The following is an 18,487-nucleotide window of genomic DNA, read 5'->3' on the forward strand; positions in this document are numbered from 1 at the left end:
TTAGGTATTGTTGATAGACAAACTTTATTATATCAAGAAGCTTTTGGTCATTTACATAATATTACTGTTTATGATACACAAGTACCTGATATTATCAAAGCCGCATTTAAACTACAACCAAATGATAAAGGAGAACTAAGCACAAAAGCTAATAACATTGTTAAAGCTGTAGAATCTTATTATCATGTAGGAGTAGGACAAGAAAACATTGTTGGAACAGGTTGGGGAGTATTTAATGCTGTTACAGGATACCTTACAAAATGTTAAAGACTTATTCTGATGCTGAAACTAAATTTAAAAATACATTTTTAAATTCTAGTGTAGATGTAAGAGATAGAGCATTTAAACTTATAACTTCATTATAATGACACCTAATAAAGTAAAAAATAATATTTATACTGCTTTATTAAGAACTAAAACAATTAGTGAAGGAGTAGGAATATTAGATAGATTTACTAATCAAGATGTTAGAGAGTTTATAGATGTAATATATGCATCTTTACCTAAAACATTAGATGTAGTAGCAAATACTATTAATTTTACAGTTGTAGATGCTATTCCCGAACATATTAAAGAAGAAGCTATAGATACACAAATTAAAGGGTTATTGAGATTCTACTTAGCAGATAAGATAGAAAAACATCAATTAGCTAATTTAATTTGTTTATTAGCTGTAACATTTAAACAAAAGTTTTCCTACTGAAAGTATTACAGAAGAAGTGGAAAAAGTAGTAGAATTTTATAGTTCTTATATTATTCCTAATTCTGATGAATTACAAAGTGAAGTTGAGTATAATCCAACAACTGCTCAATCACAAATATTAGGAAATTATTATATCAGAGTAGATGAAGAAGGAAAACTTATTCCGACTAGACAAACAATAGAAAAATTTAATCATTATTTATTTAACATTTAAAAACATGGAATCAGGATTATTAACAGGGTTATTAGTATTAACTCTTGCAATTACAGTATTAGCTTTTATGAAAATAGCTAACTTACAAAAAGAAGTAAAAGGTTTAAGAGCTGAAAGAAAAGAAGCAATCAGTACAAAACTTAGTCTTTTAGATGACTATGCTAATCAATCTGCTAGACTCAGTGAAGCTGAAAAAAGAAATAGTATTTTAGCTCAAGGATTACACGCTGCTCAAGAAGAAAGAGACCAACTTCAAAAAGATTTACATACTTATCAAACAAACCCATTAGATTACTTATGTATTAGAGGAGGAGAGTTACAAGCATTAAGACTGTCTGCTAAAGAATCTGAAGGATTAAAATACAAAGCTTTCTTATTCGGTAAAACTGAAGACATTAGTGGTGATATTTGTTTAAAACCAATTCTTTAATAGTGTAGTATGATTAGTAGTTTTATTATAGGAATATTAAGTTTAGTCATTATTATTCTAAGTTATTATCTTGTAAAGTTTAAAACTTTACATGGAGAAGAACGACTAAGATACGCTACACTTAAAAAACAAGTCACAGAAGAAGCTAATTTAGAAAAAACTAATACTGCTATTTTAACTAATGCAAAAGAACTATTCTTATTAAAAATATTAAGACAACTTCTAGAAAATAACCCTATTGGTATTATTAATACTACTAATGGTAAAATGATTAGAAGAACTTTTGAAATTAAACAATTAGGTAAAATAGAATGTAGACGTAGAACAAAAGAAAAAGACGGAATACGTCGAGTTATTGTTCCTGTAGAATTAGCTTATGAAATTAAAGACACACAACACGTATTAACTCAAAAAGATTTAATAAAAGCATTATCATCTAAAAATATAGATGAAGCAATAAATGCAATAGAAAAAAGTGTTATAGTTTTTCATAGTGCTGATATTGAAACACCATAAAATAGAAAGAGGGGTACATAATACCCCTCTTTTTTATTAAGTAAAAAATTTGCTATTTCAGTAACTGCAATAGTTTATTTTTCAAATGTTTGTGATGTTGAATTATATATACCATATAACTTAGCACCAAATGGAAGCATTTTTACACTACTTGCTCCTAATCTACTATCTCCAGCATGAACTCCAGTTTTAACTTCATCTTCTCCTGCTATAAAATATCCAACACTTTCAAACCAATCAGATATATCTTTTAATAACATAAATGATGGAATTAAATCTCTTACAATATTTCTAGCTTCCATAGGATTAACATATAAAAGTAAATCTGTTTTTAGTCTAGTTCCTTGATTAAATAATACGTTTGCTACTTTATTATCATCATCATCGCCTTTAAGAGAAGATAGAAGTAGTAAGAAAAGATATGTATTAAGAGCTAAACTAACTTCTTTAATAACTTTTCTCATATTAGCAGCATCTACTTCTTTAATATTTTCTCCATCTACTAAATTATTAAATGCTTTAGTATTATCTATTAAACCAAATGTATATGTTTTTAATAGTGCTAATAAAGAATCTTTTGCTAATGCTCCAATATTTGTATTACTGTAAACAGTTCCTACACTTCTATATCTACCTTTTACGTAAATATCTAAAGCACTATCATATCTTTCTTTTTCAACTCTTACTGCAACTGATTCATATAACCAAGTTCTAAATTGACTAACAGCTCTACCCATAAATGTACGTTTAGCCGCTAATGGAGAAAGATTATCATAGTTACCATGATTACGTTTAATAAGTTGGTCTAATCTTATTCTAGTTTTATTAACTATATCTTTAGGTTCTTCTCCATATTCAGGTTTCCAATTAAAGTTTTCATCATATCCTTCCCATAGAGATATTTTACCTTTAGGAGTATCAACTTCTACATTTCTAGTAAGAGCAATTAATAAAGGTGCTTGATTAATATACTCTGTACGTTGATTCATATTATAAGGCTTTAATGCTTTTAATTTATTAGTAAAACTATTAGGAATACTTGCAGTATAAAGTTCATGTGAAGCATCTTTTAATACATCCCATTTATCCATAGCACTTCTAATCTTTTTAGCTGTTTCTGTTTCAACTTGATTAAAAGTAGCATTTTTAAGCATACTATTAGCAACTAATTTATAAGCATAATTTAAATCTTTAGTAGTATATAATTGTCCTCCTGCTCCTTCTATTTGATTTGATATATAACCAAATCCCATATTACTAATACCTCCTAAAAAGTTCCAACCCATTAATTTAAGTTGAACATATTTAAGTATATTATCTCCAGCTTTAGAATATATAAAAGTTTTACCTAAATCAGCTAATTGTTTTTCTAAAGAAGCTTTAGTAGCACTATATAAAGCATCATCAATTTGATTATTATCTCTTTGATTTTCTAATTCAGATAACATATCAGTAATTTCTTGTTTTCTAAGTTTTTCTGATTTAGTTAATATCGTTTTACCTTTTCCTTCTTCTTCTTTAACATCTCCATACATAACATTTTTAATGTATGCATCTACTGCTGTTTTTGTTTGTAAAAACGATTCTGATTTAGCTTTACGTTGAACTACTCCTGTTTCTGCATTAATTACAGCAGAACCATCAGGTCTAGTTAAAACTTCTTGATAACTGTTTAAAATGTTCTGACCAATATTAATACCATCTTCTAATTTAGCTTTATGTTTATGTGCTAATACTAATGCTGAATAAACTTTAACAATCTTACCTAAATCAAAAGAATTATTACGAGCTAAATTATCTACAGCTTCTAATTCAAACTCTTTAAGTTCTTCATTATTAGGTTCTCTTTTATTAGCTAATACAAATTCTGAAACTTTGAAATCTACATACTCTTTAATAGCTTTATAACTATCTTTAATAAGAGGGATTCTCATTTCATTAATAGGTTTACCTGTAACAGGGTCTATATTAGCAACTGATACATCACTAAAACTTGTTTGCATAGATTTAATAAAAGTATCATATATAGGTTTAAAAGCTAATTTAGACATATCTGTACTAAACATTTCATATAAAGACTTTTCTATTGCAGGTATTCCTCCATATGCTAATGCTCGTTGTTGTCTTTCTGGTACATATTGTTTTAGTTCATCTAAAATATTATCTACATTTTGATAAAAATCTAACAAAGCTATATTATTTTCAATTACTTTATAATCTTCATCAATATAAGTCTTATTACTTGGGACTACTTCATAATATCTTACATTATTAAAATCTCTAACATTAATAACTTTTTTGTTATTAAAAGTTATAGCTTCTAAATTATAAGGACTATTACGTTCAATCCAAAAATTATAAGAAGTATTAGCATCAGAAATAAGAACTAATTCATCTATAGTATTAACATCATATTTTTTCAATAAAAAGTCAATATAACCTTGTCGTTCATTATTATATCTTTCAATCTTTTTACTTTGTTGTTTATACCAATAATTATAAGTACCTATTCCTAATTGAGCTTGTAATTCTAATTTAGCTTGTTTTCCTTCAGGAGTTTCTTTTCCATCAGTAGGGAATATTAAACTAAGTTTAGTATTAACTGCATTATCTTCTAACCATTTTGTAAATTGTGTTAATCCTTGTTTATCATTAGATGCATATAATCTACTTAATGCTTCTCGTTTATGTTTATAAAACAAAGTAATTAAATGGATTTACTAAATGATTAGTATATTTACCATCATCTGTTTTTTGTCTAAAAATATCAAAAGGTTCAGAAGTGTTTAATCCTTTTAATATAGGTAATATAGCTTCTAGTTGTTTATCAAATCCTTCAAGTAATTTAGTACCTTCATCAACTGCAGCAATATTAGCTTGTTTAATAGATAACCAAATACTATCTAACATTTTATTATCATAAGTAGAAATATCTCTTACTTTTCCTTGAAAGAAATTAATATCTTTAAAATCACTAAATTGTTTATCTAAATCAACTTCTTTACCTGTATAAGTTTTAATAAAGTCTTCCATATGACGTTTTTCAACTAAAAACAACTTATCACTTCTTAATTCAGCACTACCTTCAATAGAACCATATAGTCTTCTTAATGGGTCTGAACTATAAGCTCTTTCATTAAATAGCATTTCTTTAGCAGACTTCCAAAAATTAACTACACTTCTTGCATATACAATATCTTCTGAAGTCATAGGTCTATTTAACATAGTATCTACTAACTCTAAATCTTGATTTGCTTTATCTGATAAAACAACTAAAGATTCAATTTCTTGTAAATCTAATTTAGTTTGCTTTTCTTTTAATAATAAATCAGATAATTCAGCTACTCTTGTAAAGTTTTTATCTTGTTTAGCTTTTTTAATACTATCTACTAATTTATTAATTCTAATATCTAATGCAGTATTATAATTAGTAAAATTACCTTTAACATTAGAATTTTCAAATTCAATATCAGGTGAGTAATTAGCTTCAAAATCAGCAACAGTATTAGAAGATAATAATACTTTATTATCTACTACTTTAGCATTAACATTAATAATATTTTTATTAATAAAGTTTGCTATCTCGGTGCTATTCCCTTTAGTAAGAGGTAGATTAGCGTCATCTACTAAATTAAATCTTTTATTAAGATATTCAATAGTTCGTACATATTGAGGAACTGTTAATTCTTTATAAAGATTATTATTTACATTATCAAACAGATTTAATGTTTCATGTAATACTGCTTCTAAATTAGAATCTTTACGTACTCCTAAAGTTTCTAATACCTTTTTAATAGCTTCTATAAATCTAGTCCATAAAGATTTAGTAGTATTTGTTGCATCTGTATTATTTAAAAACTCTTGAAAAGTTTTATCTTTAATAGCAGCAGCTACAAATTCATCTATATTATACAAGTTATATAATATATTTCTTTCTACTCCTTCTCTTAAAGGCATCTTCTTCTGAACTTTACTTACCATAGTATCATAAGCTTCTTTACCATATTTAGCAATAGCTACAGCTTTAACATCGTTATAAATATTTTTTATACTTCTACTAGCTATAGTATCTTGACTTAATTCAGATTTTAATAAAGCATGAACCATTTCTTCTATTAATACCTCTTGTAACTCTTGTTCTGAATTTATTAAATTAGGATTTACTCTAATTTGAACAGGCTCTCCTACAATAGGTAAAGTCTTAGCTACTCCTTTAGCTTTTAATTTAAAATCAACATATAATGGAACAGTAGATAAATATGGTACTACTTCTGTTAATTTATTAGAAAAATATCTAATAATTGGACTAGTAGTATTATCTTTAATTTCTTTTAATATTAATCTATACTTATCTTCAACAGATAAACTATTATCCATTAAATGATATCTTTTAGAGTAATCTAATACAAACGTATTAAAAGTTAAAGGTGAATTATCTTCTGTTACATCTCTATCAACACGTAAAAAATTTGCTACATCGTTTCCATCAGGAAGTTCTTCTACTTGTCCTCCTTCTGAAGAAACATTTCTACTAGTACTAGTGTCTACTCCTACTTGATTAATATATACAGTACTTTTTCCTGCAAAAGTTTGACTAATATCATACTCTTGTATTCCTTTATAACCTAAATTATCAATTTTTACAAATTGAGAAATACTAGCATCATATTTAAAAATACTATATCTATCTCCACTTTCTTTTTTAATAATAAATCCTTTTGATAATCTAATAAAATCATCAGGAAGTGTAGCATAATTACCTGTAAATACTGCTTTTTCTTCTATTACTTCATCATAATATTCAGCAGGATTATGTTGAATATTTTGAGTTCGTAACATATTACTAATTTGTTTAAGACCATCATCTTGTAAAGTTAAATTAGCTAAAGCTTCTAATTTATTATAATATCCTTTTTGTTGTAAATATTTAAAAGGAATATATTTAATAAATTGTCCTGATTTTTGTACACCACCTGTAATAATTTGATGTGTAATAAGTTTATCAGCTAAATCTTTAGAAGTTAATAATTCTCCATTAAATTCTCCTAATGGAGTTTTATTTACAATCATCTCAATTATACTATTTATTACAACTTCTTCATCCATTTCTAAAGTTAAAGCATTATAATAACTAATATCAGTAGGAATTTTACCAGTAGTATCAATGTTTAAATTTCCTCTACCAATTTGTAATCTATCTAATAAAGCATTATTATATATTTTATTTTGTTTTAATGTATGAATTATTGTACCTAAACTCATATGGTTTTCACTATCAAATAATAAATCTTTTCTTGCTTCTACAACAGAACTATAATTTGAAAATACAGATACCATTCCTGATGATAATAAACTTTTATATACAGTAACAGCATCTTGTCTATTATCAGCTAATTTAGTAATAGTATTAGATTCTATATCTGATTTACCTAATAAAGAATATTCAAGCATATAAGACATAGATGGTTTAGTATATGGATATAAATTTCTCCACAATTCATTATTAAATAATGTTGCATATACTCCTGCAAATCCACCAAGACTTAAAGGTTTAATAAATATTCCTTTATATTGGTAATATCCCTTCATCTAATAAACGTTGTTTATCTTCTTTATAAGTATCAGGATTACTAAGTATTTGATAATCTCCAATTACTTTAGATACTCCTGGAATACTACTATCATATCTTGGTAAATTTAGTATTTGATTAGCTTTTTCTATACTATAAAACATATTTTTACCAATACCTGCACTATCAGAATTAATTGTACTTTGAATAGCTTTTAATTCAGAACCATGATTACTAATAGTAACAAAAACAGCCAATAACGCTTCTTGTATTTTAGTATTAGTATTTGTAGTTTGAGTTAATTTAATTAATTCATCTACACTAATACTAGAAAGCAATTGTCTATATTCTTCATCTAGTTTATTAGGAATAATAGTTAAACTATTTAAGTATTCTTTAACTAATGGCTGATTAATAACTCCAATAATAACAGTCTTCTTCAAAACCTAATAAAGTCGCAGCTCTAATAAAATCAAAAGTATTATTATTAATATTTAATTTACCTAATAATTGTTCTTTTTCATTATCTAGTGCAGCAGTCATAAATGCTTCTATTACTTCTGATTTAAATCTCCCTTTAGTAGTTTTTTCTTGATTTAAAGCTACTGTTCTTTGTCCAGCAATATTATAACTAATAGGAGTTATAATTTCTTTACCATTTTCTTCTCTTCTATATACAAAATTTAATGGAGTTTCTACAAATTGTAAAGCACTATTAAATACCATATCTAAAGAGAATATACCTACTGCGGTTTTACCATGCTCTAGCACTTAAATACTTTAAAGTTTGATATGAATTTCTTAATGGTGAAAAGTATCTATTATCTCCCTTGACTTAAATACTGTTTTTGCTAATGAAGGTAATTGTCCAAAACTTAATGGTCTGTTACGAGCATATTGAACTTCTTTTGCAGGATTATTTAATACTGCTTTATGAATATCAAGTAACTCATTTTGTAATACTGCTTCTTCTACATTATCTAAAATTAATAACTTCTGAAGATTTTAATCGATTTAATCTATTTTGAGTTTCTTCAAGTTTTCTATCTTTTTCTTCTTGACTTAAACTCTCATCTTGTTTTATTAACTTTAAACTATTATTTAAAACAGTTATATTCTTTTTAATATTAGCAATAGAAGGCTATTGTTTTATCTGTAATAATTTCAAAAGCTTTACTATCAGCTATTATAATAAGTATTATACATATGAGTATATAACTTATCAACATCAAAATCAGAACCCATTTGAACAATAAATTCTTCTGGAGCAATAACTACATCTCCCATAGAACTTGGTAAAAATCCTACTACTTTAATTGTAGATATAAGGTTAACTCCTGATGTAGGAATACGATAACCAAATATTTCTAATGCTTCTTCAGGTATTCTTTTTAAATCTAGTGTACCATCATCATTTAAGAAATCTTCTACTTTAAGTAGTTTACCATTATTATCCCAAAATTTAAAAGGTAAAAGAACTTCAGGCATAAGTCATTTTTCCTTCTTTATTTACAGCTCCTTTAAGAGTTCCGTCCCAATCTCCTACTTTAACTATACTAGATTTATTAATATCTTCTATAGTTTTAAATTTAACACCACTAGGAGCAGCTAATACAAAAGACTTTTCCTCTAAATTTACGTTTACGTACTCTATTATCTACTATAGAATTTAATAATGCTACTATTTTACTATCTGCATTATTTAACCATAATGGTACTTGAAATTCAGTTAGAATATCATTTAAATCAAAACCAGCAATATCATTAGTACTATAATTTCTACTTAATCCTTCATCAACTAAAATTTTCTTAAGTTTAGCTAAGTTTTTAATCTCTCCTGTTGTAGGATTAAATTGTAAATCTTCTACTAATTGTTGATATTTCCCTTTAAAGAGAAGTTCGTAGCGTTTGAAATATTCATCTGCTAATTGTCTACCTTTAACTTTTTCACCAGTAAAAGGATTAATAAATCCATCTACAGTTAGTAAGTTAGTAAATAATAATTTAGCTTGTTGAGTTCCATCATTAACTTCCTTCTTCTCTTCACTATAGGGAACTTCTTGTTGATTACCATGTCCATATCTAGGAACATTTGAAATAACACTACTTTTCCAATTAGCAGGAATAACTACCTCTCCATTCTTCATTAAAAATACTAATAACTGTACTAGGTAATCCTACTTTAACAGCACTTTCATAAGCAACTCTTTGAATATTCTCAGTTTCCATAAATTCTCTAAGAGTATCTAATGGAGTTCCCTACTGTAAATTCTTTTAATAGTGGAATACTAGAAGATTTTACATATAAACGAGCATTAACACCTCCTCTATTAATGTTATTAACATATACAGGTTTAGTTGGATTTAGAATAACTTTTTTATCTCCATTTTTAACTTTACCTGTTTTAATGTAGACATCTAATATTCTATCTTTATCTGCTTGAGATATTTTACCCTCTCCTAAGCATTAAAGTTAAATGTTCTTCTAAAGTTGTATATTCTTGAGCATCTGAAGAATTTATACCAGTATAATCATTAGCCATTTCTTCTCCAAATGTATTTTTAATATACTCATAATTAGAAGCAGTAACTTCGTTATCAGCAATAACTAAATAATTAAAAGTACTTGTAGGGTCAGCTACATATTGTGTTTTACCTGCATTATCTCCAGCAAGACGTTTACCTTGATTATCAAAAGTAGAAACAGCTCTTTCAATATCAGACTTATCTGATTTAGCAGGCTTATAATAATTAGCAGGGTCACCTATAAATAACTGCTGAATATTCATATTTGCTACCATTGTATTAATCAGTATAGTTATAAGCACTTTCATATACATTCTTAGTTACAAATTGATTAGCAAAATTATTATCTAATATATTCAAATACGGTCTAATTTTAGTATTCTTATCTGTTAGAGATAATATTTACTATTTTTCCAAAATTCTAGCTTAGTTTTAACTTCATTAATAATATAATTAGTTAAAACTTTTTTAAGAATATCATCGTATTTAGCTTCAACTCCTACTCCTGCTTTAAGTGTTCCATCTTTTTCCCATAAATCTGTCATTTCATTTAATAAAGGAAACATTAAAAATTTTCCAGCTCCTTTATCATATGCAGAGATACCTGTTTTTTCTACTCTATTTTCAAAAGCTCTAATTCTTTGTACTTCAGGGTACATTAAAGTTTTTACTAAATCTATTTATCTTTTTCAGATAAAGTATTATTACTTCCAAACTTATAATGTTTTCCTAATACTTGAAAACAAAAGTATTAGCTTTATCAGACATAGTAGGATAAACTACTCTAATTACTGGAGTTTTTTGTCCTGTTTTACCTACTGTTGTTCCTCCATTAAAATATAAACCTAAATGATATTTTTCTAATTCATGTGGTTTTAAACTATCAATAGTTTTACCTATTACATTATTCTTAACCTTTAATGAATCAGATGTACTATATTCAAAGTTTTTATAAAAAACACTATTAGTATTAATTCTAGCTCCTGCTTCATCTTCAATTAATAAGTCATTTAACCAAAGACTATCTTTAATAAATGGGTCTTTTTTCAGTTCTAATAATAGATTAACATTTGATTTTAATTCAGCAAATCTATCAGTAACAAAACGTGAAGTTAGAATATCCATATATAGTATCTCCATTACCATTTTTAAAACTATCAGTAAATAAGTCAGTTCTAAAATTAGAAGTAAGTTGAGCTAATACTTTAAAAGCATTATCTTCAAATATTGCTTCTTCTTCTAAAGATAAAGCATTATTAAACTGTGTATCAAAATTATTTACCCTTTCATGTATATTTCTAAATATACCATTAGATAAAGTAAACATTTGTGATAAAGTTAATCTACTTTCTCCTACTTTTAAACCTTTAGGTTGCTAATAACGCATATACTTTTGGTTCTAATTCTATACCAATAATACTTAATAATTCTGATACAGAATCATAAGACATAGTAACTTGTCTAGTTTTAATGTTAGCAAATAGAGTATTAAACTTCTGTTAAAGCTTCTGAATTAAGAACTAATTTATTATCTATTGTATCTACTATTTTACTTTGGTTTAGGTTGTTTCTCCATTCCGAAAGTATTAAGCCTGTAAGGTTACGAGAAGCCGCACGCTTCGCTCTGATTGAATATTTTTTTGTATCGGTATTATAAGTCGATTGCAAAAAGATATGGTTTGTATGCGTCTTATTTAAAGCCGTTACAAAAGCGTTTTGAGTATGTAATTCAGCACTTTTTAGTTTATCAACAACATCTAATAAATAAGGTTTAACTGCTACTTCTTGTTCAATTAAACTAATAAAGTTATTAATATACCCTTTATCACTGTTATATGTTTCATTAACAGCATCTGCAGGACTTACTAATCTATGATTATTATTTGATTTACTTAGTATTTTTAATAAGTCATTAAAAACAACATCAAATGAAATAGTATTTATTTAGTCCCTAATAAATTAGTTACATTTCTATACTCAATAACTTCTTGACCATCTACTATTCTAGATACTACTTTTTTATCTACTACTCCTTCTAAGAATTGTTTAACTTCTTTAGATAATGTAGTTCTTGGGTCTATTGCAAATTGTAAAGTATCTAAATATGTACTTCTTTCATTAACCTCATCTTCATCAAAAGTAGTATCTTGTCCAGTATTAAACTTCTCAAGAGTTTTAAGATTAATCTTTTTATTTAATTCTAATTTAACTCCTTGATAAACTTTACCAATATTAGCTTTAATAATAGATACTTGCTCATTAATAATATCAGCTTGTTTTGCAAAAGTTTCAGATACTATACGACGTTGTTCAGCTAAATCTTGAATCATTTCTAATCCTTGAATTGCAAGATTAACTTGAGCTCTTAATGTTACTTGATAATCCTCTTCTGTAGAATTTTCTAATAGTTCTGCATAAATATCATTAGCAATACTTTTATATAATGATGTTTGTGTTGCGATACTTATGCCTTTAATGAGAGAAGAAGTAGCAAGTAATTCATTATCATCTTCATTAACAACTTCTATGTTAGGACTAAAATCATCTACAGTTACATCATCAAAACTAAAAGATTTACCATTAGGTAGTGTTACTCTTTGAGAACTATTTTCTTTAACAACATTTTCAGTAGTAGGTAAAGTATTAGCAGTATTAGATGCTTCTACTACATTTTTAAATATACTATCAATATCAAAATGTATTTTACTTTGAATAGTATATACAGTTGTACCATCTTCTAGTTTTATTGCTAAATAAGGAGTAATCATAGAATCTTTAGCATATTCTTTATAGTCTTTATAAGGAGCAAATACTTCTCCATTATCAGATATAAATGGAATAGCATTATTCTCTTTTAAATTATATAAATTAACATGATTATATAAAGTTTCTAAATGTTTTCTTAAATGAAGTAAGTCTTTTTCCCTTTCCTCATTATCGTTCTTTTCCTTACTAATATAGTTCGTATCAATATCTTGCCCATATCCATATAAAATTTGACCATTAGCAAATTGTAATACAGGTACATTATCTGCAACTGCAACTAATCTACTTTTAAAATCTTCAAAAGTATTAGCACGTATTTTACCTAATGGTATGAAGTTATTAATATAAGATTCTAATCCTTTAATACTTAAAATATTAACTCCATACTCATTGTTTAATTGTTGTGTTGTTGGAGTAATTTTATTATCTAAATACAATCTAACAGCATTAACAATAGAGTCTACTTGCTGATTATTTAATCTTGCACGTCTAACAGGTAAAGCTAATTTCTTTTTACCAAATGGAATAACTACTACTCCTTTACCTTCTGAAATCTCTACTGTATTTGCAACTTCTACAACAGTATCTTCATTAGTGTAAATTTTACCTCCACGTGAAATTCCTATTTCAACTTCAGGCATAGCAGTTAAAACAGTATTAACTTCTCCTGAACTATCTAATATTGGAATACCTGGAGTTTTATTAATAATAGTAGTTGAAACAGGTACTTTACTATTTAAAATTAAACCTCGTAACTGCTCGTAATTTATTTTGGTCTTCAATAATACCTTCTTTAGTATTATCAAGATTCATATTATTTAACCACGATACATCATGTAAATATAATCCTTCAATAAGCTCTCCATTAACTTGAATACCAATAGGACTATTTTCTTCAGTAGATTCAGAAGCAGTTCTAATTGTACCATCTTCTAAAGTTACTGAAGCTAATGGAACAAAAGTAATAGTATCTCCTACTTTAATAAAGTCAGGATTTAATACTCTTTGGTCTAGCATAGAATTAACTAAATTATTAACATCTTGTTTAGTTACTTCTATATATGGTTTTCCTGTACTAGATACTTTTGGTTCAAAGCTTAAATTATAAGTCCTAGCTAAATATGCTAATTTATTAGAAGCTGTTTCATTATAAGTTTCTGAACCTAAAGCAGATTGACTAGCATCAAGTTTATTTAATTTAGCTAATTCATTATAAGTATTAATAATCTCTTTACTTATATTATCCATATCACTGGTATAAGTATCAGAAGTTTTACTATAATGTAAAATATCTTCATACTTAGAAATAACATCTTGTTTTTGAGATTGAGAATACATAATTCTCTTCATATGTTCCTTCTACTTGAGAATTATTAGCTACATTATATAGAGCTTTTAACATAGGAAAAACTGCAATTACTTTATCCTTAGAACTAGCTAATTCAAAAGAAGTTACTACTGCTTTAAAATCAGTAATATCTACACCACTCTCTTGCATTTTTTCTAAAATAGTAGCTAATTTTTGAGCTTTAATTAAATTAGCCTTAAAATCTATTTTATTACTAGGAGATTGTGTTTCTTCTGTATTGTCTTGTTCTTGCTCTTGTGTTTCTTCAAATAATTCATCAATAAAAGATTCTTGTTCTTCTCTTAATGTTTCATTAGAAACAACTTGCATAGCTTTATCTTCTTTTAGTCTACTAATAGCATCTTCAATTATTACAACAGACTCATCAATTGCTTGTAAATCAAAAGGAGTAGTAATTTCAGCAGCATCACGATTATCTCTAAAATTTTTAACAACTCCTTCTAAGAATTGAATATTACTATCTATATCAATTCCTGGATTTTCAATAGTACTTTTAACTTGATTAATCCATGCACTTGCATTAGGATTTCTAAATTCAGGAAAAGCAACAGTAATAGGAGTTTTAGGATAAAAACGTTCTACATTAGTATCTACATTATCAGTAGTAGTTGTATCTGTTTCTACCTCATCTGTTACAACATCAGTTACCTCATCAACTACTTCATCATTTACTACAGGCGAAGTAGTAGTATCTCTTCCTGTTTCAACATTAGTATCTACATCAGGAATAGTAGTATCAGTTTCAACATTATTTACAGCTTGACGTAATTTATTAATAGTATTATTAATTGCTGATTTAGAAACATTTTTACCTTTTTCTAGTAATTTACGTTGTTGTTCTTTTTTCTTGTTTCTTCTATTATTACTAATTCTTAAAGATAATTCATTTTGGAATTTAGAAGTAGTTACATAATCAAGAACTTCTTGAGTTTGTTCTAATTCTTCTCTCATAGTTTTATCTGCATTCCATAATCCTCTTAACTTATGATACATCGGAGTAGTTTTAAATGCAGGAGTAAAATTATTAATATTAATTCCTGAAGGTTGAGAACTATCTAAATATGTAGAATTAGTAATATCTTTTTTATTATGTCCAGCATAAACTTTTTTAGCTTTCTCTATAATACTATTCATTTTATTCAAATTCTCTTGAATTTTATTAGAAGTCATATATTTTTGTTCTTCCATAAAATATACATCAGAGCTATTTAAATATTGTTTAGATTCTACATATAATTTTTCTAAGTCTTCAATAGTTTGAATTGCTTTATTAGCTTTAGCTCTATAATTGTTATCTCCTTCTACTTCTAATCCTTTAGCTTCAGCTTCTTCAGTAGATAAATTTTGATAACCTTTATATAAGTCTAATAACGCTTCTGTAGTTCCTAATTCAAAAGCATTATAAGCTTGTAATGTAAATAACTTATCTTGTAATTGTGTAAGTTTTACAGTGTCTCCTTCTATTTCTGCTTGTTTAATTTCAGATAATAATCTACTATTTTCTTGAGCAGAATAAAAAGCATTAGTAATATCTCCAACTTTATCAGTAGCCGACATAGTACTATATCTAGCTAAAGCATCTTGTTGTTCTATATATCTACTATTTTGTAAAAAATTTGCAGATACTAATCCTTTATTATTTCCTACTTTAGCTAAAGCTTCTTTATTAGCAATAGCATCACGTTCTTCATTACTTAAAGATTCATCTGATTTATTATATGCTTCTGTATAAGCTTGTCTATATGCAGAGTTTTTATACATAGGAATATATTTACCAGCTTTAGTTAAAGCAGTTTGTCCTGCTCCTCCTATAAATCCAAGTAAAGCAGATTCTTGTCCTTCTTTAGACATTGCATCTGATAACGCTTCTTTAAATCCATATTGTTCTTGATTAGAACCTGCTACTGCTTGATTTTGTGCAAACATATTAACAAGTTCTTCTGCACTTTCTTGACTACCTTCTAATCCAATTGTTTTAAAAGTCTTTCCAATACTTGGAGCAGAAATAAGATTTCTAGTAGTTAATGGAGTTTTTAAGAACATTGCTGCTGAAGTAAGATTAAACATAATGTTTATTCTATTAAAGTTAACAGCAGATGAAGCAGCAATAGAAGCTCTTTGTCTTGCTTCTTTATCTATTTCTTCTTCTGTCAATTCAATAGATTTCTTATCCATTTTAATCTTTTGCAGTTCTTGTTGATATACTTGATTATAAGTATCAACTCCAATACCTACTCCTTCTGCTTGATTTAATGCAATAGCATTTGTTAATGCAGATAAAGAATATACACTTTGTTGTCCTTTGTGCCCTAATTGATTTGCTTTACCCATTGTACGTAAAGCTTTAGCACCTTGTCCTAATTTAGTAAAAGAAGCACTTAATAATCCTCCTGAAACATAACCTGCTCCTACAAATCCTGCAGCAGATGTTACTAAATTTGCACCATTTTCAAACCACCATGCACTATCTCCATAATCTAATGGAGTATCAGGATTAACTCTATAAATAGGTAATTCTTCATTTACAGCGTCTTGTGATTGTTTCATTAAATTAGATAACCAATTTCCTACTTCTTGGTCAGAATTAGCATAATCTTCTAAATCTGCCATATTAGCTAATTGTGCAATAATTTCAGGAACAACATTTAAAGCTACTCTACCACTAGCATATGTAAATTGTTCTACAGCACTTTGTTCTTTTGCTCTTTGTTTATCTAAAGATTCTTGGTCTGTAACCCAACTAACATTATTACCAAAATATGGAGCATATTCATTTAAATCAATTTTCATTAATTTTGGTTGTCCAGCATTTACTTGTCCTTTTACAAATCCTCCTAAATTAGCTAAAGGGTCAGAAGAAGCAGTGCTTACTACTTCAGGAGTATCAGGAGTTTCTGCAACTTTTACTGTAGCAGGTTTAACTTTAGGAACATCTCCTTTTGCATTGTTATTTACTTTACCACTTTTAGGTTCTTGTGATATACCTAAACTAGAAAACTCCTGAGCTTTTGACTCAGAAGTTTCATTGTTTTTAAGATTAGCTAACTCATCTACTTTATTAGGTAGTGAATTATTTGATTCATTAATCATCTTAATAAATTTTTTATGTTATACAAGTGAAGGGTTAAATTCTACATGAACATGTAATGGGTCACCATGTTTAAGAATACTTACAATTCCATATCTATTTAATAATTCAGGATTAGTAGATACTTCATTATAAAAATCTTCTCCAATAGCATCTGCTCTAAAATCTAAAGCAAATCCATATTTATGTAAACTATTATTAGAGGATTCTTTTAATCCAAAGTGAGTAACCTCACCTCTAAAACCACCAGTAATAGTAACACCATAATCAGTAAGAATATTATCTACAAAATTAACAGCTTCTTTATTAATATAAGGATAAGAAGTATTAGGAGCTATTCTACTTTTATATGTTCCTGATAAATCTACTAAATCATTAGCAGGAACTCTAGCAGCTATTTGGACTTCTTTGCCTGTAGTGTAATTAGTTAGTGTTACTGTTTTAGGAGTTGTACCATAATAACTTTGTACACTACTAACTACTTTTGAATAGTTATTAACTCTAGTTTGATTATCTCCATTATTAAAGAATCCCATCTGTTTTAAGTAATCTAATGCAGCATTACTTTGAGGTACAGAAGCTTCTTGTTTTGCTTTAGCATCTGCATCTAATAATGTACCTCCAACACTAGCTTTAATATCTGAAGGAGATTCAAATATTACTTTGCTCCAACCTTTTGAATCTTCTACTTCTTTTAAAGGCATCCAAGCTTTTTGTCCTTTATCATCAATAGCAAATACTTTTTGAATACCTCCTTCAGCTTTAGTTAAATGAAAATCTACATTCATTAAGTCTGATTGAGTTGCATCTCTAGTAGTACTAATAATATTATAATCAGTTCCTCGTACTGTCCAAGTCTTCATTTCTCCAGCAGGTAACGTATACAAGTTCATCTTATCTAATGCTTTTCCTTCAGGTGCATGATTAAGATAAAGAAGTCCCATTTCTTGTTTTAATCTTAGTCCTTGTTCAGTATCTTTATTTGCAATATCAGGATAAGATTCTAGAAGTATATCTTGAATAGCTGCACTTTCTCCTGCTAAATCTTTACTAGGATTAACTGTAACTATTTTTAATGTACTATCTCGTTTAAAAGCTTCTTGTCCATCATCGTTTAGCTCTTTTCTACCTTTTTCTGTTAATACAATATTCATACCATATTTTTGACCATATTCTCTATCTGTTTGAGTTAATGTTTTAACAGAAGATTTAGACCAATCAATATATTCATCACTTAAATCAGGAATACCATAAGTTTCATTTAAATACTCTCCTAATTCAAATTTTTCTGTAGGAGTATTAACT

General features: G+C 27.2%; 1 protein-coding gene across 1 annotated transcript; it reads right to left on the minus strand.

Annotated features, from left to right (window-relative positions):
- Positions 1–1,937: 1,937 nt before the first annotated feature.
- On the minus strand, positions 1,938–17,184 carry LOC138361794 (uncharacterized). The gene is made up of 11 exons (XM_069320924.1): positions 14,146–17,184; positions 13,514–14,024; positions 11,927–13,416; positions 11,103–11,220; positions 9,888–10,227; positions 9,124–9,515; positions 8,675–8,863; positions 7,937–8,128; positions 7,612–7,788; positions 4,605–7,388; positions 1,938–4,258 (listed from the first exon to the last, which is right to left on the minus strand). Exons 1-11 carry the CDS (start codon positions 17,182–17,184, stop codon positions 1,938–1,940), a joined length of 11,553 nt encoding a protein of 3,850 aa, XP_069177025.1.
- Between the last annotated feature and the right edge of the window lie 1,303 nt (positions 17,185–18,487).

Source organism: Procambarus clarkii, unplaced genomic scaffold (assembly GCF_040958095.1).
Source record: "Procambarus clarkii isolate CNS0578487 unplaced genomic scaffold, FALCON_Pclarkii_2.0 HiC_scaffold_790, whole genome shotgun sequence".
In the NCBI taxonomy this organism is placed as follows: Eukaryota; Metazoa; Arthropoda; class Malacostraca; order Decapoda; family Cambaridae; genus Procambarus; species Procambarus clarkii.